This window comes from Lycorma delicatula, chromosome 5 (genome assembly GCF_047948215.1).
Source record: "Lycorma delicatula isolate Av1 chromosome 5, ASM4794821v1, whole genome shotgun sequence".
In the NCBI taxonomy this organism is placed as follows: Eukaryota; Metazoa; Arthropoda; class Insecta; order Hemiptera; family Fulgoridae; genus Lycorma; species Lycorma delicatula.
In genome coordinates this window covers 65325466-65349826 of record NC_134459.1, presented here as the reverse complement: position 1 = coordinate 65349826, position 24361 = coordinate 65325466, and the positions used below count along the sequence as shown (strand labels likewise).

The following is a 24361-nucleotide window of genomic DNA, read 5'->3' as shown; positions in this document are numbered from 1 at the left end:
ACTCGTTATTTTCTTCCTCTTTCAAAAATCTGTCAAAATAACACCTACTGTTTAAACATTTATAGCATTTTATGAGAAAATGCCACAATTCAGACGGTTTCTTTAAATTATATCATTTTTGAAGGAAGTATACGGAAACCAGCTAGTTATTTTCTAAAAAATACAATATGATATCAAGTCATAATAGAGTTATCATAGAGTTTCTTTCAAATAAAGAACATGATCTTAATTATTTTATAGTCTGATTAAATGATCTCGTTAATAATTGCATAATTACATCAAACTTCAAGCTGATGACAACATTATAAATCACACACTAGTTGGGTCATCCTTAATACCCTTTAGGCTGGGCTCTATTTCAGCTCAAGTATGTGGTTCACTTCCTTTGTACTAAACAAAGCCTTAAAAAAATAATACTATTTAGATTCAAAAACAAATGAAATGTAAAAAATGAGGAAGAGTGAAATAAAAATATAAACATTTGCTTCTCTAAGGGCTTTAACTAAAATATAACTTTATTATATAAAACAAATACAGATCCAAATTTTTTAAATCCAACACATGTATGAGGACATGCAAACGATTTATCAGACTGCATAATCTTCACGTTGGGACTGTGGAGCTCCTCAGTTAATGGACAAATTTTATTCTAACTTCACACATATTGTAATTAATGAAACTGTTTTACTAGGTATAATGTTACATTACAGTTTTTATATTAATTTTACTCAGTTCCTAATAACTTAATACAACACAAGAGAATGAAAGAGAAAAAAATGATATACACAAAAGGAAGAGGGCAAGTTATACCATTGTTACAAATTAAGTTTACATTCGTCCTAAAGTTTTGATCAACCTGTTGCTTGGTCAAGGTTATTTCACAATTTGTCAAATTATTATATTTTTATATTTTAAGATATAAAAATGATCATATTTTAACTCCATATCATACAAAAGAGTTGTGTTTTAATCAATTATTCTACTCATAAAATTACATCTAAACAATAATATTCTTCTCAGTCTTTGAATTTAATATGACCCGAACCAAGTTACATCAAGATGGTATGAGCATCTAATTTTCTCTACAAACTGGTTTAATCTTAAAAATGCTGATATCATAAAATTATATCAATCTCTTTCACTAAGGATAACAAATATTTGTTTAGAAACAGTTATTTATTTACTAAAATTTTAACATTTTTATAAACTTATAAAAATGTAGTCCACAAAAATTGTTTTTACACTTTTATTCATTGTGGAATGAATTTCAAGTCTTATAAAGAATTTTTAAACTTTTCATTTAGAAATGAAGACATTTCTTAAAATTCATTCCTAATTTTAACATAATAATAAATCTTTACATTACTTTCTCACACATTATTAATAACATCTTCAACAGTAATTTATTTGTATTACTTTAATATATATTATTTCCTTCACTGAAATAGCGGACAAATTGCAAAAACAATTGAAAACATTTATAAAATTAATTAGAATTTGAAATAAATCAGCAACAGAAAATGAATATTAAAAATATAGTATGTTCAATTTTGGGCATTTTTCAATTTGATACAAAAAAGCTAAAAAAAAAAACAAAAAAGTTTAATGGCCTTTTAACTACTGAAAACATAATGCATAAACTAATAGCGGGGCATTAATATTAATATAACTGCTTCATTCAAAAAGCATTTAAACGAAGCATTATTCTTGGAAACCTGGTTCCTATGTTTTCATATTTCTTACTGTTTCATTGTGGTATGTAGAAATATGATGCAAAAGTAATTAATTTGTTTGGTAGTTTCTATATGTTTAAATCAAATATGAAAATTTTATTTTTGAGAAACATTATTAATGACCATTTATTCAACTTTTTGAAGACACAATTTGGAATAAAATTATCTATTTGTTAAATCAAATTTTAAAAGTTACTGTTAATTTTTACTTTCTGACAGAAAAATGAAGTATCTCATTTTTAATTAATTGTATATGTGTATATAACTAATAACATCTCAAATTTTGTGGTAGTATTATGTACCATCAAACATAATGTAAGTACTTATATTCCAGATAAACAATAAAAATAATTTAATCAAAAACTGGTTAAATCTTAAGGTCAAACAAACAAATATATATTTACGTTATGAATGTGTCAAATATACACACTCAATTTTTTTTGTTGAAATAGTTGAACATTAATGCAGCATGTAATAAAATTCATCATATAAATTCAATGTAATAAATATTATGTATATAAAATAATTTAATCTGATATATAATTGTTAATTATCTTGATATTAATATACTTTTGTGACATTATACAAAAATATATAGGCCTATTTAATATTTAATAACGTAAAAATTAATTAACATGTAAAATTGATTATATATTTTAGAATTATAAATAATTTGTATTTTAAATATGCATGTCAAAATTTTTAAAATATATATGCGATTAATAATTATGATAATAAAATAATAAATTAATATTTAAAACTGATAGCTTAGTTATAAAAATAAATATTATCTTATATTAGAATGGATTTCATAAAAGTACTTGATAAAAATTAATTTTTATTTTTATTTATTGCAATTATTAATAAAAAGATTTTTTCTTAGGATAAATATTGTATAAATTATTTATGTTTATAAATTAACGTTAATGAATTAATATTAATGTATTTATAAATATACAGGTGATACAATTGTATTTATTATGTATTCCTATATTTTTTTTTATTACATTGTTTAATTAAAATTAGTCAATGCAATGTTCCCTATAATACGCTTTAAATTAATGGAAAATTGTGGTACACTAATAAACAATATAAGAACTTAATATTCATTGTTAGAATAATGAATGTTGTTTATATAATAGATATTGATGATACAAAATAACCAGGTGTACCATGCAACAATTAATAGCATGTAGTCCTCACTTCAGTGAAATTAGAGTATACAACATAAATTCGATTTAATTAAAAAAGCAAGGACACTTTTATATTATAATATTAAACAAAAATTATTTGTAAAACATGAACCCACTTTTTAAATTATAATTAGTAACTCAAAAATTAATTTAAAAAAAAATGTTTTTCTTCAATCCTCTATTAGAAGCATTTTTATGAATAGAAAAAAACTCTTTATTTTCTCTGTATTATATTCAGAGAAACTGCTCTAAAAATCTATTAATGTAAATTAATTTTAATACATTTACCAATAAAATCTTTAACATTTAAATATAAATCTAATCTGATAGATAGCATCCATAAAGAAAATATAATTCTTATTTACATAAATGGTATAAGAGATATTATTTTACATGTAAACAAAGAATACCTTTTTTCCATTTAAGAAAAAGTGTTTTTTATTAAAGGGTTGGTTGTGACAATTTTACAAATTATTTTTAATGATGAACTTTAACTAAATTTAAGTTAATAAATTTAATTTTTTATAATGTTAACTCACTAATTTAACACCCAGACCTTAGTACTTTCATCCATGCTTGCAGCTATCTTCATCCTGTTTGACCTGTGTTGAAAACATCACCAAAAAGCAAATTAGATTTGAACTGTGTCTGTTTACATAATACATACCTACGTGTTTGTATATTTCATAATGTTGAAATATATTAATATATAGTCTTGCCTATGCATTTATGTTAGGTGTCTTAACCTAAAGGTCGTTGGCAACCTGAAATGAGTTATAAGTCACTTTTGAAATTAGCATAACCATTATTAAGATAACAAGATCACACATCTGCTTATAAGAGAAAATTAAGTGGGAATTAGTTTCTTGTTGCCTTACTCTCTGAGCCAAACATAGTGCTGCACATTGGTATACCAATATATCGAAAATGCTGATGAGCAGCTACACATGAAACCTACATTATGTTCGTCATAGGATTTGGTTATGTAGTGAGCAGCATTACTATCAAAGAAAGTAATGTTTAGTGTCATTTATACCTTTGGTTTTTATACATAATACAGGAAAAGATTGTATACAACAGTAAAGTAATGTATCCCTTTCTGACAAGATCAAACATTATATACATTGCTTCAACTCATTAATGGAACTTTTTTGGGCGTGTAAAACAATAACATTGTTCTATATGTTGGTGGTAACATTAGCTGATGTCAGGATGGAAAATAATAGCATTAACTACTTAAGGAGGCTAGAAAAGCCTCCTTAGTACAAACATGAATTTTTTAAATGTAAATTTTCAAAAATTGATTTGTGATTGAAAATGAATAATTTTACATATACTGTAAAGTTTATTTGATTTTTAATTTTTTTTTATTTAGAGCTAGCTTTAAATTCTTTCTTATAAAAATTATCATTACGAATATTAGTGCTTCTTCACCTACTGAAAGCTTTGATTTTTGATCAGATAACATCTAAACTTATTCAAAGAATGCTTGTGATTTGAAATATACCTAAAAAATTATTTTGTTTAATATGATTTATACATCATTTATACATTATACATTTATACATTTTATACATTTATACATTTATACATTGATTTATACATTATGCAATGTTTATACATTGCATAATGTTTAAAATTAAAAAAAATTGGATTTAAACAAATTAAAAATCAGTTCTCCATTACTTTATTTTTTAGAACAGTTAAAATACCAATAACACACTGATACAGTCACAAAGACTGAAAAAAACTGAATAAGACACCTGTTTTTCTTTTTCTAGTACTTATTTATATGGTGATCAGATAGTAAAATACAAAATAAACATTTGTTAGAAAAGAGAAGATTTATTAGAAAAATCACTAATAACTTTCCAGTATGGCAAATAGTAATCAAGTATTTATTTCATAAGAGGACTACATGTATCTGAGAAATGTTTGTATGCGTGTGTGTGTGTGTGTGTGTGTGTGTGTGTGTGTGTGTGTGTGTGTGTGTGTGTGCATGAATATATGTTATGTGCTTGGATTAATTAATAAATGTGTACATATATACATTACATTAGATGTAAGTGTAAGTTTCTTTTTTATGAGTTAATCATTAAGATTTATTACTATTAATTTAGTATATGTTGTTAACTAACATATTTTATTTGTCATGGTGTAATGCCCATTTTACATATCAAATCAAACATCGATGATCAAAACTATTACATAAATAAATAGTTACATAAGTTAATAATTAATTGTATTAAATTATGCTAAATTAATATCATATTGATAAAAGTAGAATTAGAAAAAATTATATAAATATTCTATTTAAAGTTAAACAATATATAGTAAATAGTAAATAACCCAGTTTATTTAATCAGCTTTTGTTCCCAATTTTGAGAAAATAAATAGTTTACCTTTTAAAGATATTGATTAAAATATTTTATTTACATTATTTGTGTAAATTTATTTTATAAAAAGATAAAGGTCTTCCAAAAATAATTTGAAACTATAATTAGTTCTGAACTAATTCAGTAGTTGGGAAGATTGAAAAATGTACAATATTTAGGACCACCAAAAGGAGAAAATTCAAAGATGAACAACAGAATCAACACCAAAAAAATGATCTTAATTAACTAGTAAAAAACTAAATTATATTTAATATTTTAGTAAAGTATTCACTTTGTGATTAGACAAGTTATGTCTCAAATTCTAGGTTTAATGACACCCTTATTTAATAACATGCAACTACATTAACTCCTTCCTTTTTTCATAAACAATTCTTGATCTCAGATGCTGTTTGTGAAGGTTTTCTATTTTTACAAAGTTGTTTGGTTTTAATTAAGTACCCTACAAAAAAAAAATTAATAAATTTAAATAATGTCTTCAGATTCATCACCTACTAAATTTTTAAAGAAAAATAAATTGGGATCTCATTACTTTATAACATCAAACTGCATTCAGTTCTATTTCAAAAAAATTATAAGTCATGTATACTAAATATATACGACTTACAAAAAAAATATAAAATAAATAATTTACTATGAACAACTCAAATAATATGCCACTCTAGTTATCTGTTACTCTGCTGATCTCCTTGGCAGAGTGGTAGCATCTTGGGCTTTCATCTGGAGTTCCCAAGTTCGAATCCTAGTTAGGCATGGCATTTGTTGCATGCTACAATAATAATTCATTATTAGCATCCATCAGTAACTATAAGTGGGCATAAGTCTGTTGTTACTCAATAAATAATGCATATATATAAATGATTGGTTACTAACTGTGTAGTGCTATTTCATTCCTCATATCAGTAGTGCAATTTTGAAAACACTAATATGATTAGGTATAAGGGTTATCAGTGCGAAGTTCAGAATAATTAACAGGTTGATGCCATGACATCCACCAACACTACTAGGTTAACAATACGCATAGTTCATTATTATCAAAACTGCTTACTCTGACACATTTGAAAACATACATCTTTTTTTAGATGGCAAATAATACTTCAAAATTTTTATGCAGCTTACAAGGAACAGAGCTAAACTACAAGGAACAAGCTACACTGGGACCAATTCTGTCTGGCTCTTTTTTATTACACAATAATTTTCTTCATTTAATTTATAATGCAGCTGACACATTTATAATCAGTTTTTTATTTCTTTATTTTTTTTAATACAAGTTATTAAAATTTATTTTAATTGATAAGTACATTATCTACAAGCAAGTTTCACCTATGATACAGCACTAAAATTAAATACCTATCACTTATGAATTATGAATAAACAGTGAATTCACAAACGTCTTTGTTGTTTAAAAACTGTATTTAATATTTAGTAATATACTACCAATATATAAAGTATTAGCAACTTGAATTTGTATTTTTATTGAATGGACTGTCAGTTTACCTTGTACATTTTAGCCACCAACTAGTTACAGTTAATCTACTCATTATTAAATCAAGTCTGAATAAACAAGTGGTCTAAATTTATCCACTTAGCTGATGTGGAAACAATGAATTAAAATGGTGGAAATTCTTAATAATACTGTCTTTGGGGTCCATAAAAACAATATTACTTTGACATATATATTTTACTTGCAAATAAATATGAAGTAATACTAGTTTAACCATTATTACAGAGTAATTATTTATTTTCAGTGAATCAGTAGTAAAATAACAGCACTCATAAAATAACCATTCAGTCATAATAATTTCAGGTGATGGGACTGTGAAGAGTTCAAATTATGAAAACATAAATTCATAAGTTCATTGAGCCACCGTATAAGAATCAGACCATCAAGTATATTACAATCAAAGTCTGCTCATTGTAGGATGAAACTTAAAAAAATGTTAAACTTAAAAATCATTACATATAATGAATGATTTCTGATTAATTTTTTCATGTAATCCTTCCTTAAAATGGCAATGCAGAAGTCTCATTTTGTATATAAAAATGTTTCAAATAATTTGAAATATATTAAGATAAAGCAATTAACTAATAATTGTGTACATACACAATAATTGCAGTACATCTAATTTCTAAAGGAGTTTGACTTTATTTCAGTTCTGAAGACTCAGTGCTGCTTTTTATCAATGTTCATTGGTTGTAATTACAATAGCTATCCGAGTTTGAACATATGACTTCTGATAGGTTAATGATAGTTAATTTGTGTTTGTTTAATCAATTTCTAAAACTCTATATAAACATATCGATGTGGATAATCTGGGTTCCAATACTAAATTTTAATTTCTTGTTTATCAATACATTCATATCTTACTAGATTAAGTTAAGATCATGAAATTAAGAACATAACATGACTTTCAGTATTCAAGATTCTCTTGAAAAAAATTTAATAATCCAATTTGGGTATTTTCATTTTTTCCATTAACTGCTCAGAGAAAATAAAACAAGGCAACAGACAATAACTTTACTACATTTTCATTACTAATGACTTCGCTTTTAATTATTATGTAATGAAATTACATTTAATAAAAGTAAAAACAATATATATAATACTTTCCTCACCTTATTTATTTACTCATGTTTGAAAAAACAAACTAATGCCCAGATAGAAATTCTTCATTTATTTATTAGTAAGATGAGAAATTAAATTTATAGCTCATGAAAATGCCATGCTGGAGCAAGATTTGAACTTGGAATCTTCAAATTGATTTTTTTTTTTTATCATGTAACATGCAAATTACTTATTATAAACATCTGATATACTTATTATAAATATCCGATATACTTATTATAAATATCCGATATACTTATATATTTCTGTTCAACTATTTTACAACTTTACAGCAAGCTTAAATTATAGGCTCTAAATGTCAATATATTAAATAATTTATGAATTAATTACTTTTTATTCCAATAAGTAAGATTATAAAGTACAAACCATTGAAATTTGCAGCTTAATGAATAATAGAATTGAAATATATTAAAAAATAATAGATTGTTCTTCCTGACATAAATATTTTATTTAATTGTATTATATAAGAGTGTAATAAAAATTCTCAGTCTCAGGTAGTAAAAACTTTCATTTTGGTAGACATTATAAAGATTATTATTGTTAATTTCATTTGAATTATTTAAGTAATATATTTGAATAAGTATTGATTAGAAACTTTTCACCTCATCAATTCTGGTAGTGTCTGGAATTTTCTTGAAGATATAATTTCATCTGTCGACACAATCATGGTTTGGGACACATAAATAACTATCGCACTAGTGGTTTTTATTAATGATTATTAATATTATACTAGAAACAATCAAGAATATAAGGATTGCTCTTGATATCTATAGCTTTCACATACTTTTCTCTATAAGAAAAATCAGGTTGTGCAAAGTTAGGAGAAAAGTAAGTGTGACATTATGCGGTTTTGAAACATCACTATTTAATTTAATGTGTGGTAAATTAACACTGAGAATTGCAGCAAAATTATTCACTTTATTCAGATGTCTCACAAACTGCAGCAAAGTGTCTGTATATGTATGCAACAGATATATGATGTTCCAAAGGAAATATAGATCCAATGATTTTGCATTATGAAATTATACATCATTTCACTTATGTACATCGAGAAAAATCTAATGCAACATGTATGGATTTTCTGGAACACATGTTAGTGCTTAGTGGAAACTTACAAAACCTTTTAACTGAAACCATGATTGAACCTAGGTGAATTATCTAAACTAATGACAACAGCATATGTTACTTTCCACTTGTCTAATTAACAACTTTAATTCTAGCATAACTCTAACTTTATATGCTCAAACATTAGTTGCTCATTGGATAGAAATATGTGATATAACTTTGGTGCCTAGAGCAACTGCCAAAGTGTTTTATGTGGCAATCACAATAAATGTTCTTTAAAATCTTCTACAAATGTTGATGTCATTGTTTTGGGCCTTTCACTTCTTTTGCTGCCTTAAATGTCCCTAGTTCCAAAGAAATCTTTGATGAAATTATTCACAGTAATTGTTTACAGTCATTATCTTCAAATGAAAATTGGATAATTCTAAGCTATTTTTTTGTAAAATATTTTTGAGAAAATAAACTTTCTGAAATGGAGCCCACATATCTTCATAAAGCTCATTGATTGTTTAACTATAATGACCATTCATTTTCCTATTCTTAAACTTCTATTCTTATGACAGAAGTTGAGTTAACGTTCAGCAGGGTTACTGATTTATGCATCATACTTCCTTTTTCTTGATTAAATTTCATTAAATATATTATTATACTGAGACTGGAATTATGCTTTTTCTGTATAATCAGCATTGTAATATTTGCATATGTGTGTATAAAAATATTTTATTAGAATGTAGTTTTAAAAGCTACGATCAACAACTAATAAATAAGTAGTAAATAATTTTAAATGTATTAACATTTTGTTACATTGTACAAATTACTTTTAATTTATTGTTATTGTGTATTATGTAATGTTAAAAAAAAAAAATTTAAATGAATGTCAATATATAATATTGATATAGATATTAAAATATTATATTGTTATTCAATTCTTTTTTTTTTGCAATAAATAATGTTTTAAAAATAAAGAATATTATAATTTTTCTATATCAAAATGCCATCAAATTTGGTCTGAGGGGGAATATATGTGTTATTAAAACATATATGTAGCAGATTTAACCTTTTATTCGGAATATCAAATCAATTTTAGTTTCTTTAATTGTGTACAAGTGTAAATTAATAACTATGTTTATTTTCCTCAATCACATTCATATCAACAAACTTTATCACAATAATCTCATTATCATAAAAAAACATATAATTGCCCAATGCCTGTAATGATAAAGTAAATAAACATGAAAGAATAGTATAACAAAAATGAATTATGCAATCGCTTTTACTTTAAATAAATATTTAAATTAGTTCACTACTGTTTAAAACAATTGAATTATTCTGCTTCATTCAAAAGCTTTATTTTATTTTATTTACCTGTGAAGTGTCACAAAAGTGTAATTAATGACTTTTTACGAGAGAAAAACTAACAAGTAGATTTTTTAAATGTCTGTAAATGTTTTAATTGAAGTTACAAATTTCAAACTTCAGAGTAGTAACAATAGTAACATAAATGACAGATTATTACTTGAAACACGTTGGGGTTTAGTTTTAAGATTTACGTGTAAAATTTTCATGTGGTAGTTAATACGTTTATAAATGCGGTGATTTTCCATTAATTATTAGTGGCTATTTAACCACATTTGACAAAAATTACATAATATGCACAATGTTGCCATAAAAAAACCAGCAATCATATGAAATTGCCAACATTTACAATAACATAAATACTGCATTGCATTAAAACACCATAAAAATATAAAAGATTGTACAAAAAACTAACAAAACACACAAGACAAATATAGAAACAAAGTATAAAGGGGTAGTTGAAATGTAATGCAGTAGTTCATACCTCGCAAATGAAAAACAATCGTCAAATGAAACAAATGTGTCATAAAAATACATTTTATTTGCTACTTAATTTATTTTTACACAGAGTCACCATTTATAGCTACATATTTATCCCAATGGGGAACCAGTTTTTCATTCTATCATTGAAGAATATTGTCAGTCTTTCTTGTTCCACAGCCTCACTATGTTCAGTTCATCATCCATGGTAAAATGAATACCTTAATATTCCTCTTTAATAACAGATAGAAGTGAAAATTGTAAGGTGCCAAATCTGGTTATATAGAGGGTGGAAGTAGGTTCAAATTTCAACTTCATTAAGAGTGTGAAATTTCTATAAGGAATAGGTTCAAATTTCACCTTGCAAGCGTAGTATACAGCTGAACATTATCACGATGAAGAATTATCAATTCTGTAAATTGTCAAACATGACACGCATGTCTCCTGAGGTGTTTTTAATGTTTCTATGTATATAGTCCATCTAGCTTTCACACAGTCAGTCTTAAATATGTGTTTAGAATCTTAGAACACTATCAAGAGAATTTTTTTTTGCAGAGGTTTGTGTTTTAAATTCTTTTGATTGTGGCAAATCTAGTGCTGATGTCCCATACTTTGTTGTTTTTCTTTTGGGCCGTATGCTGCATCAGAGTTTCGTCTCTAACAGAATATTGAAAAGGATGACAGCTTCCTTGTCACAATAACCTTTTAGAAGTAGATCACAATGTATCTTTCATTGTCATTTGTTCTTTTATGTGGCATCCACCATGACAGATTTTAAATTAATCCAGACATGTGTTATTCAATAAATGTGACCTATTCATTATTTTGATAAACCTATTTGGGGGGGGGGGGCAATACAATGTAGTATGACTCAATGGTAACTTTGAATCAATTCACCCACCATTTTTTGATGTTTCCATAAGACATAGAAACTGGTCTACTGCTATGAGGTTCATCATCAATATTCACTTTACCAGCTTCAAATGCAAAAAAATCCTTTTTCCACTTACTCAGAGAACATTGATCAATAATTTCAACACCAAAAACATCTTTTAGACGAAAATGTAAGTCACTAGCGTTCACTTTTCCTCTGTTAAAAATAATTTAATCACTTGTTTTTAAATGCAATGACATAGCTGGCATACTTGCTTCACAACGATGACGAAGTGCAGAAAATGAGAAGGTGTAGGCCAACAAGTAATGCTAGTAATAGGGGAATGAAATTTCAGGATGGCAGCACTGTCACTTTGCGCAAAATTTTGTTCTCCTATTACATTTCAGCTTCTCCTGTATGAAGTAAACTGCTTTGGCTATAGTAAATACTATAAGGGTAGACAATGATCATAGAAAAGCATAATGAAACACATTAGTATCAATCTCTGTAAATTGCTTAAATTCAAATCCATTTACAGAATAAAATAATTTAAATATAATTTTGTTAAGTGATGAGTATTAGACAATGGGAAAAGTGTACTGACAAAAATTTGATTAACTGGATATTACAGCTGAGAATTAGGGTACACCTCACACTACAATGCTACATGCCATCTTAAATTACAAAAACTTTTAAATGACATGAAAAGAAAATAGTAATAACACAGTACACCCACATGCACACACATATGCAGGCACATGTGTGCATGCATGCACACACATATGCAGGCACATGCGTGCATGCATGCACACACATATGCAGGCACATGCGTGCATGCATGCACACACATATGCAGGCACATGCGTGCATGCATGCACACACATATGCAGGCACATGCGTGCATGCATGCACACACATATGCAGGCACATGCGTGCATGCATGCACACACATATGCAGGCACATGCGTGCATGCATGCACACACATATGCAGGCACATGCAGGCATGCATGCACACACATATGCAGGCACATGCATGCACACACACACATTTTTATATAATAATATAATATATATATATTATATTGTTGTAAACAGGATAATTAATTATAACTATAAATATTTTTTTTAACTGCATCACATCTATACATCCAAGCACACACAAACACTATGACCTAAACAATGAGATCAAACCTTGACAAATAATTATAACATAACACAAAAAAAAAACTTTTAATATTACATTTCTATGTTTTCTTTGGATCCTGTGGGGTATGCAAGTTGACGTCATATATAAATCTTGTTCCACTATTTTCTGTCTCGTTACTCTTCTTTTTTACTGTAGAATAAAAAAAAAGGTAAAATGAAAAAAATAATAAAATAGCATAAAACACACCTTAAATTCAAACTAGAGGTTAAACAGAGATACTTCAACAAAATTAATTACTTACTTCAACAGAGGTTAAATTCTGTACATCTCTAAAATATTGAAACCAAAAGCAGGAATGATGCTGAGAAAGGTAATAAATTCTATCAATCGGCTTACATCTGGATAGTTTTGAAAACACTTGATTCCTGAGATAAGCAGTTTGAAAATAAAAATAATAATTATAAATGTCAATAATACTTGTTTAATAACCTAGATCACATAGATTACTAGAGTTAATCAATGCTGAATCCAATTACCTTTGGATTGATAATTCAAAGCAGTGATAATATCATTTGATCCCACACAGAATTGGCAAAAATGTTGGTATGTAGAATGCATCCCATTCCACACATCCATATTTTTGTAAAAACACATTAAACATGGATGTAAAAATGGTTCCATAATCTCTATATATAGACAACTGTAGTATGAATGAATTAAGTTATAAACATTTTATACATCATTGTGGTTCTCAGTTAACACATTTAAAATGAAGTCCTGTTTAATACAAATCCCCAAAAACGTCCAGTAACAAGAAATGGAAAAATTGTAAACTTTGTAAAAAATAATAAATATAAATAATTAGTAATAATAAACAAACATTTTTTATACTTAGGATTACTAACTTACTTACTTAGGATTACTAAAGAACTATTATTTCTAGAACTGAAAAATTTGTTTTAAGATTAGGCCAAATTAAATAATCGATTATTAGCTATTGAATTAAAGGCAGTTATGATTTTTTCATTTTTTTCTACCTAAACAATTTACTAACCATTATAACATCAAAATAATTTTCTTGGCCAGTGAGATGTTTAATAAAAATTATGAATTACATAAAATATCATTCATTCAACAAATAGACTATGCATCTTACATGGAAATGTAATGAAATCGGCTAAAAAATATATTTTCAAAATATAGATGACCATCATTACTAAATGAAAAACATTTTAAGATTGCAAACTTTATGCTTTCAGCCCATGAAGTCCAAACATGAACTATCTTAGCAGAGAGATATATTTGCAAGCCTACCACTAAAAGTAATTAGAGAAAAACTTGTGATTTTCATAAGAATAAAAGAATTTCATGACCTGCTGAAAATTCAAAATGCAATACACAAATTCCAGATTTATGTAATCCAAATTACCTCAATTTTACTCTATTGCCTTACGTTAATTATACACAATTTTATAAAAATTCAAATAATTAAATACAGTTAAAATTATAGCCTTAGTTTGAATATATGGGAATGCATGAATGAAAGTTATTAACAGCAAACTAAAATGCACAAAAAAGTTACTTACATTTATTAAAAACAGATGTTTGAAAAGTAGTGGATTCATAAACTACATTACAGATATATTTTTGGAACATAAATATTACAAGACAAAATTGCATTTATACTATAAGAAAGAAGTTTCTGAACTTTATATATTGCTCACCTACAGATTGCAACAGAAGATGTAATGAATTTACATTACATTTTATCAGAAATAGGATACTTTGATTAATTCAGTAGGTACCTTAGCTGCTAGTTTTGCTCTCTACTTTCCCTCCAGCTCAACCCTGTAGGGGGAAGACACCCACCCTGTGAAGTTACCGGTCGCCACTCCACCCTCCCTTTCCAAGCCATGAGGAGGCTTCACCAGAGGTCATCTTTAGACCCTCTAACTGATTACATCTCACAGTCATCAGCCAGGCCTCGGTCAGGATGCCACTGATGTAAAAGCCTGGGCAGACATTTGCATCAGTAAATACATATTAAATTTTGCCTTCACAGAGGTCTCAAATGGACATCTTCACATCCAACCTAACATGATTCCCTCAGCTAACCGAAATCGCAGAAGCACAGACCCCGCGCCTAGTGCAGATTTGACAACTGTTCATGACTGTGAATGCCTCAGAAAATGAACAAGTTTTATTTAAATCAGTGCTACACTCATACCAATCAAAACAGAAATTCAGACCTACACCCAAATAAGTCGACCAGTTTAGGTCACCTAACAAGGGGAACACAACCACATTCCAGTCTGCGCAGGATTGGAATGAGTGAAAATGGTCTGATGAGTGAAATAACTTCAGAGCACTTCTAGTTCATTTTGCGTACACTTACGCTACTGCATCTGAAACAGGGCAGAGGGCCTGTTAGATGTCCAGAAAAATCCCTAATACATATTTACATGGACTGGAGGAAGCTATATCCATCACCTTTAGTATGGCATCCTCAGTGCTCTTGCCCGGTCAGAAACTATACTGGTTGTCCATTAGCAAATGATCAGTGACCAATCTAACATTAATACACAAATATAGGACACCTCAAAAACCTTGCAAATCATGGGCAAGAGCATTAGTGGACAGTAAGAAGAACTAACAGTAGGATCTTTGTCGCCACCTTTGAACAACAACACCAAGTCTCCACACTTCCAACACACTGGAAAGTGGCCAGCAAAAAGCAACCTATTATATATTCTAGTTAGATGACTAAGAACCACTGGAAGCGCTCGGATGAGGAGCTCCAATGTGATACAATCATATCCCCCAACTAGAAATAAGAGTCCTTGAATATTTTCACTAGTATAAAATAGTTGTCACCTCAATGAGCACCAATACAAAAATAGTTGCTCTGGCAACCACTAGAGAATGCAAACTTTGTCACGAATGTAACCAAGCCAGCTTTCGAACTAATTCTTATGACATGCATCCTCTAAAGTAATGAGAAGTGGTGGGAAGGGAAAGGGTCGACAACCCACAGTGATACTGGCTTTGATCAGGGTTTCAACATCAACTGACTGAAATTAATAAAGAGAATCATTTGAAAATTTCTCAGAATCCTAGTAGACAGTTAATTTTATACGAATTTGAATACTAGATTGTGGATACCGATGTTCTTAGGTGGTTGGGTTTCAAATAACCACACATCTCAGGAATGGTCGATCTGAGACTGTACAAGACTATACTTCATTTACATTCATACATATCATCCTTATTCGTCCGCTTAAGTATAACAAATTCTCAGTGTTACATTGGGATACTAGCACAAGTAGCAGCATGACATACGACTTATTTTTTCTTTTAGATTTCTACACTGAATAAAATATCAACATTAGTGTTGTAATCAAACCAGGTAAATGAAAGTAATTAGTAATTTCCTTAACAGTAATTTAAAAAGGTAATCTTAATTTTAATGTAATATTATATAGTAATATTTGAATGGTAACTACTTAAAATGATTGATGGACTAATGACATACACCTGAGATACCTGTTATCAATTTGAATTTTTTTTAGAAATGAATTCCTCAGAATTTAAGAAATTTACAAATTAGAGGAAAATCTACAAAATTTTTAAGGTCCAACAAAGTTTAATTTGTAATATGTCATTTTTCATACATCAAACATATCATAAAAATCATTCATGGTATAGGGCAAACTGGATTCCAGTTATTTTATACATCAAGCAAATTATAGTAATAATAAACCTAGCAGTTGTCCTTTAGGGCACTAATCACTATTAAGTAGATAAAATGTTTCTCCTTAGAAATACATTTACCAGCTGTGTTTTAAAAAACTATATATATATATAAAAAAACTAGATATATTTTTCATATAAATCTTGAGTCACGCAGAATGATCTTCTATATAAAGATCAAGTACGGTTTTCTCAGGAATTTACAATCTTGACTAGTAGTATACAAATTCAATGTGTAGAATGAGATGAGCTCAAGAAATGTAAATTCAGCTATACATATTTTTTACACTTTTATTTAGAAAAAAATATTGTTATTACTACTTTTTTAATTCTTTCTTAAAACAACTTTAATTACATTAAAAACCGATTATTACTTAGTGTAACTATGGGGGTCATTCAAAAATTAAGACTCAAATAGCTAAGGAAAAACAGTAGGTAAGATGGTTGATACTTTCAGAACAGTAAGCTTGTAATCCAGTGATGACTTTTGAAAAGTTCTGAGTAAAGTTGTGTTCTTTATTACCTTAAAATCTCTCTTTATCAAGACAGTCCTCTTAAAGTTTGTATATTATTTGAACAAGTGCAGTGATCCATAATTTTTTTGCTTTTCGAATGTGAAAAGTGTTGTTTGATTGTAATCCAATAATCATTGGATTATTTACTCTTTTACAATCAAACAACACGGATAAAACTGTACAAACCACAGAACTCAACTCCACCACTTTAAACTCGCATAGATTCTCTAATCCATGGAAGACAGAACACAGTTGATATTATAGCTAAAAAACTGACAAATAACTGTTTGTACAATTCCTAAAAAATTATCATCAACAAGCTCAAGTACCATAAAATGAGCACAAGATGAGTTCCAAGAAAACTGACAGATCACTATAAGAAGACAAGACTTTGCAGATGCACAGAACTGAAACAACAGTATTAACAGGCAGATGATGTTTTTTTGTACAATATTTTAACCTGTGATGAGATATGGATTCTTTATCAACCAGAATCGAAAGGACAGAGCATGGGGTGGAACCACATGAGTTCACCAATCAGGAAAAATTCCAAATCCAGGAATTTTCTGGGGGAAAATTCATGGTGACAACTTTTGGAATGTAAAAGGCCCAGTTTTTGTTAATTCTCTAGATCAGTGAAAAATAAATAGTGCACACTTCTGTGATGTGTTTACCCACAAAGTAAAGCCAGCAGTATTCAAAAAATGACCTGAATCTCAGCGCAAAGGCATCATTCTGCTTCATGATAAATCGCAGCCTCACACAGCTCAACTAACTCAAGGTATATTGACAAATTGCTATGGGAAATGGAAAGTATTAACCTCAAGACCCCCCCCCCCCATACAACCTTACTTGGTCTCATCAAATTTCTACTTGTTTGGTCCACTCAATGAGACACTACACGGTAAGAAGTTTAATGGCAATGATGATGTCAAAAAAAAATATGCTAAATTGGCTCAGGTATCAAAATAAAAATTCTTTGCAGCACACATAAATCAGCTGAATCAGAGATGGGATAAATTTTATTGTTGCTGGACATTATACTGAAAAATGAAAAGAATATACATTGATTTAATAAACAGTTTTAGCTCCAGAGCAATTTGGGTCTTTGATTACTAAACGACTCGCATATTAAGTAGAATAACTAAAATAACATAGGAGTTGCATTCACCAAAAACAAAACTTTATTTATTTTCAGTTAGTTCCACTGAGAATTTCAAAGAATTTATTTTTATTATCATAAAAAATAATTATTAATAAGTTATGTCAATTAATGTGATAATAAATTTGTTATATTGTAAAATGTGTACTGACTTTTCCTCATGATGTAACAGAATTTTTACAAATGTTTTTAATATGCAAGTTAATAGTACATAATATAATTATAATTTTAATTAATCTTTAATTTTTTTTTCTTTACATGTTAGTTACATTCAATCATTTAAATAGATTTAAATGATCTAAATAAGATGTTGGATCAGTTTTGGGAATTTTTTGCCTTGAAAGTAAATATGAACAATGTTATAGTAAAATAAGAAAATTTTAAAGAAGAATGAATTAATGTACTTATTTTTAAAGAAAAGTTTGGAAAAGGGGGTTTCTGTATCCATTAATGATCAATAATCAAAATTTGTTTACAGCAGTACCTAATCCTTAACTACTTCCACTTATGCTCACAGCCAGAATTGCTAACACAATAAATATCTTTAAATATAAACTACAAAAAAAAAATAGATTCTATATTGGTTTATTTTTTTATAACTATTTAAAAAAATAATAATAAACAACTTTTTACAAAAATTATTAGAACAGTAATAAGAAATAAAAAATAAATAAATGAAGATAAACAAATTTATTTAAATTTTGTTATGTGCATACTGCTGGTTTAACCGACTGCCAATGTCTTATGTATATTTTTTAGACAGATTATAATCTTCCAAGTAATGAATTTATGAAAAAATACAGTTTTCAGGATTTTACATGAAAAATCAAAGTATAAATAAAATAATTCGAATTTGATTTCTTCTCAGACTCACCTAAATGATTGCCAAAACTTTAAAGGCCATTTTATACAGTGAATTTTATACATGAATTGGTCATTTTATACAGTTTATTAGGCTGCATTTCAATATGAACTTCTAGGATTTGACATGTAGTATAATATTCGATCCATACTTACCCATACGTCATATATGTAATTCACTATTGAGTGAAGGGTTATGGTTGAGACTACAAGAAGCTGTACAAAGGTGAAATCCACTTACTCTATTGGGAAAAAGTTAAGTAACCTTTTTACTCCTGTCAGTTCATGAGACTAGGCATCAATAACGAGATAAATTCGACAGGAAGTAAGGAATTGAAATATTTTATCTTCTTAATCATCATCAATATGACATTAAGATAATAATTTATGCATGGTAGTTAAAATACAAAAAACAGAACAATTAATACATAAAAAGATATATCTGAGCTACTAAAATATACTTTCAATGATTATGAGAAGTTTAACATATCTATTTTTTCTTTTTTATTAAGAGGTCACTGCAACTAAGAAGAATTTATAGTGTTAATTAAGTATTGCAATTATTTCTCTGAATAAACAAACGATTGACTTCATTTTGTACTAAAACATTTATTTATTCCTTAACTACCTTCATTTTCTGTACAAGTTTTTTTCCAATCTAATCTGCCCCTGCTTATAACTTAGTATAAATGGTGTGCAACAGAAAATTATAATTATTAGAGAAGTAATGATTGTAAAAACACTACTCTACCAATCTGGATGGTGATAGTATCTGCCTTTTATACAAAGTTTTGAATTTCAATTTTGTTTAGGGTTTTATTTTAACAATCTATAAAATTCATCTCTGACAACCAGTTATCTAACCAAGCCTAATTACTTAAAAAGTAAATAAATAAAGCATTAATAATGTTTTAAATATTAATGATAAATACTTAAAATGAAAACATTAACATAAACAAAAATTTTAAATTTTGAAGGTAACAAGTTTTATCAGATTTATTTAATTAAATCATGATATTTTTACCAATGAATATAATTTTTATCAATATTTTTAATGCAAGTTATTATTTTAACGAAGAAAAAGTACTGATAAATAAACACTATTAAAATGAATATTTAAATTACACATTCAGTAACAAAGTCCAATGACAATTTAACTAAATTAGGCATGACATATGTCAGGTAACTTTTTTATTTATAAACAAAGAGACCAAATAACCTATAGCTAACATGTAAATAACAATACAAATCAATATTTTGATTTTACTTTTATTTTCAATAATCCCCAGCAACTAAAAAGTTAAAACTTAGAAACAAATTGAATTTATTATATGCTTATTGGAACTTATTGCTCAAGTATAAATAAAAAATAAAACCATCAATGTTTACCATCACAATCGCTAAGCTTAACATAAATTCAGCCAATTCAATCTAAATCATTCTTACTAATCCTAATATCATCAATGAAGTTAAATTATTACAAAATTCTTTGTTTTCCAACAGACATTAACAAGAACTTAAATGCTTATATGATCTCTATTAAGGCTCCTCAAATTAAATATGCAACACATGGTTGAATCTCATACACAAGTGTATGAGATTGAATTACCTTTTTCTAATAAAATTCTATAAAATAATTTTTTTTAAACAAACTGACGTTCATCTCAGTCATCAGTAATGTGATGTAATCTAACATGATATTTTAATGATTTTTTTACTCTAAATGATTTATCACATAAACTGCATGAATGTGGTTTTTCACCGGTGTGTCTTAATAAATGATCCTGTAAATGTCCTGACTGTTTAAACCTAATGAAACAATATTTACACTTATATGGTTTTTCTCCAGTGTGAACTCTCATGTGCTTATGTAGACTGCTTCCTTCAGCAAACACCTTACCACATATATCACAACTGTACGGTTTAAGTCCAGTATGTATTTTCATATGCCTTTTCAGATCATATGGTCGAGTTAATGATTTACTACAAACTGTACATGTATATTTCTTCTTATTTCTAATGGTATTATGTTTTTTGATATCATCATTGGTATTTAAATCACTCTGTAAATTAAAAAAAAATCTCAATCAATACCATAATTATTATAATTTGATAAAAAGATTACAAAAAAATATGATGAACTACAATAGAATTTAATAACATCTAATTTCATAAATTACTCATATTATATAATGGAGAATTCTTCAGTTATTTTATACCTTGCTTCCAACACTATACTTTTTCCCTCCAGGACTACTGTTAGGTATTGCTTCAGAGAATGAGATGGATGATTTGTAGCGTGTGAAAATGCCATGCCTGACTGGGATTCAAACCCAAGACATCCAGATGAAAGGCAGAGACGCTACCCCACTCACGCCACAGAGGCCAGTTTATATTGCCAACACTATAGTGCCTCCATATTTAGAAAATATCAATTTAAAGGGCATTTAAAAACAATTATTTTATTTTTAATTTGAAGTTTAATATTAAACAGAAATGCATTCTCTTGGCCATTTTTGTACTATCAATCTTACAAGGATAACTGATAGCTTTTCATGCTATCAGTTTAAGTAAGATTCTTTCCATAATTATTTATTCTTTAAGAAAATATTATTTTTTTTTATAATAGAAATAAAAAATATCAAATACTTTTAAACAATTTTTTTTTCAAATTATCTGAAAACAATAAAAAATTAATTAAATATAATAACATTACCAATAAACATTGAACAAATATAAGGATGTAAAGGTTAGTTTTCTAAGGAATCCCAGAATAATTACTGAGAATAAATGAAATAAAATATTTTATTTTACATCTTTGAGAGTTCAGATTTTTATACAAGACTGAAATCAACTTAAGAAAATCTATAAATTTCAAAAATTTTAGTTTTTTTAAAATAATAAATAAAAACAATGTAAAACTTTAGCCATACTCCTATGGAAAACATTTATTTCAACATTTTCAGTAAATTTATTCAAGAGCTTACCACTGTTAAATAAAAAAATTTTATTTTAAGATTGTGTTTGCAAAATGTATTAAGTGTTACATTTTTTCATTATATACAATTTTATTGAAATACATTGTAAAAATTTATTTTAAAAATTTTTCCACCCTTTCTTTTGTTTTTACAACATTAACAATTGTCTAACCTAGGTTATCACTGACAATTTTATTAAATACTAATAAACCTAAGAACTGTACTTCTTTCAACTGTTTTCTTTTAACACATCTCAGTTACCTTGAATAATGTAAAGGTATTACACATAAATCAACGCTACTGTTGTAATTTTCTCCAAGGCAACAACCCCTACAGTAGACCAAAATAATCTAAAACTATGGCTAGTTAAGAATAATAATGATTCATATAACTACCACTTTTTTTTTAATAGAAAAAAGTGCTTATATAAATAATAATCGTGCAACAAACATCACCTTTGTTGAAACTACACCATCATTTATTATCATAATCATCATGGATTAAATCTTGTGGCTCAATTTTGATATATATGTTCTCAACAAGCTCCTGGAAATTCAGTAAAATAGTTATCTCAAAACTGATTAATGAATTTCCCTGAAAACAAACTTATTTTGGTACTGACCTACCTTAAGTGAAAAAAAATTTATAAATTAATACAAATTATGCAATTTAACAAAATTTAAAAAATTAAATCTATAACACATCACTACTTCAAAAAAATTTCTAGTTAATGTTGTATCATCATTATTTTGTTTCCACCATATACACTTTGATATTTAATATACTGTAAAGAAAATTTATTAATTAGAGCAGACAGTAAAGTTCATGTTAGAGCTTGCTTATCCATTCAAAAACGATTTCAGTAATAAAAAGAATACATAAAAAATCTCCTCACCTTCAAATCTCAAAAGGTTAATACTGTCACCAATCATCAATACATATAACATAATGCAAACTTTTATTTCATATTCACAGAGTGTACATGGGAAAGTAGAAAAATAACAGGAAATTTTATTTCCCTCCCAATCATATGTCTGTTGCAACCCTGACCTCTTCTCTTATAAATCATAAAATTATCACTTGTTAATTGGAATTATTGCTTTATTTAAATATTTATGGTTGTGTTTAAAAGTCAATTTAAAATCTATGCTCCTTTATCAGATTCCAAATGAAAAAATCTAAGAAATAAATGTTCTCATTCACAAAGGATAAAGTGACCAGACTATTCATTGAATGCAGCAGCAATATGGAGAGAGTTGAAGGGAAGCAAGAGCTACAAATGGATTGATGGCTTTAGATAAATTAGAATTTCTTCTTATGATGAGAAATGAAAAAGAAAGTTTTGCGCTGCAAAAAATAATATCAAATCAGTTAACCATAATAATTTTTAAAAAATTAAGCTTGATGAAATTGCAGCTGAGTTAATTAAGCTGAGCTGTGGCTTAGCATTTCAAATTGTTTTTTGAAAGCTTTTGAAATTAAATTAATTAAATTAAATTAATTATGAAATAAATAACCACTATGGGACATAGATCCATCACTATGACCCTGGCCATGTAACCAGCATCCAAATTCCTGGCTTCCTAGATCACCTGATCCAACACCTTTAGATTCTAGTGTCTGGAGATGGATGAAAAATAATGTAACAAAACAAAAATAAATTCTCATAAGAAATTAGTAGTCCGCATTATGGATGCAACTGAGAAACATAAGGACAGTCCAGAAAAACTAAAAAGAGCAATAAAAGCAGTACAGAAGCATGCCAAGAAATTTGTTGAAAATGACGAGTTCATTTTTGAACATTAATGATAAACTGGCACAATTTGGATTAGTGTACGTAAATAAAATTTGAACTTTTCTAATTTTTCTTTGTTTCATTCAACCTATCTTACACCATTTTGTTCAGAAATAAATTCTCTACAATTTTTGATTAAAATTTTTATGTTAATTACTCATTTAACAAAGTTACTGTAAGTCAAACATAAAAAACAGGATTTTTTACTCCAATTTATTAGTTTTCACCCCAGAATTCTTAAAAACTACTGCAGATAACTGCAAATAACTACAAATTTGATTTTAGGTCAAAATCCATAAGAATTCAATTCTGCCTCTTAATTAACATCCTAAATATTTCAGTAAGACTTCATTTCAAAGGGGTACTGAAATCTGAGCAAAATCTTTCACTAGCCATAACTTGAAAATGAAACATTTTAGAATATGTTTATAT

At 27.5% G+C, this 24361-nt stretch overlaps 1 protein-coding gene across 11 annotated transcripts in view; it reads right to left on the bottom strand.

Moving 5' to 3' along the window:
- Positions 1-3200: 3200 nt before the first annotated feature.
- LOC142325044 (uncharacterized) overlaps positions 3201-24361 on the bottom strand; it is a 65676-nt gene continuing 44515 nt past the window's right edge. For 7 of the 11 annotated variants that reach the window (XM_075366323.1, XM_075366317.1, XM_075366322.1 and 4 more), the window contains one exon: positions 18865-21219. In XM_075366323.1, coding sequence (XP_075222438.1) covers positions 20821-21219 — 399 coding nt within the window. In that variant the 3' untranslated portion in view covers positions 18865-20820. Of the gene's footprint in view, positions 3529-12961; positions 13058-18864; positions 21220-22589; positions 22761-24361 lie in introns of those variants that run through there. The other 4 variants (XR_012756472.1, XM_075366318.1, XM_075366325.1 and 1 more) reach the window with 4 other exon arrangements.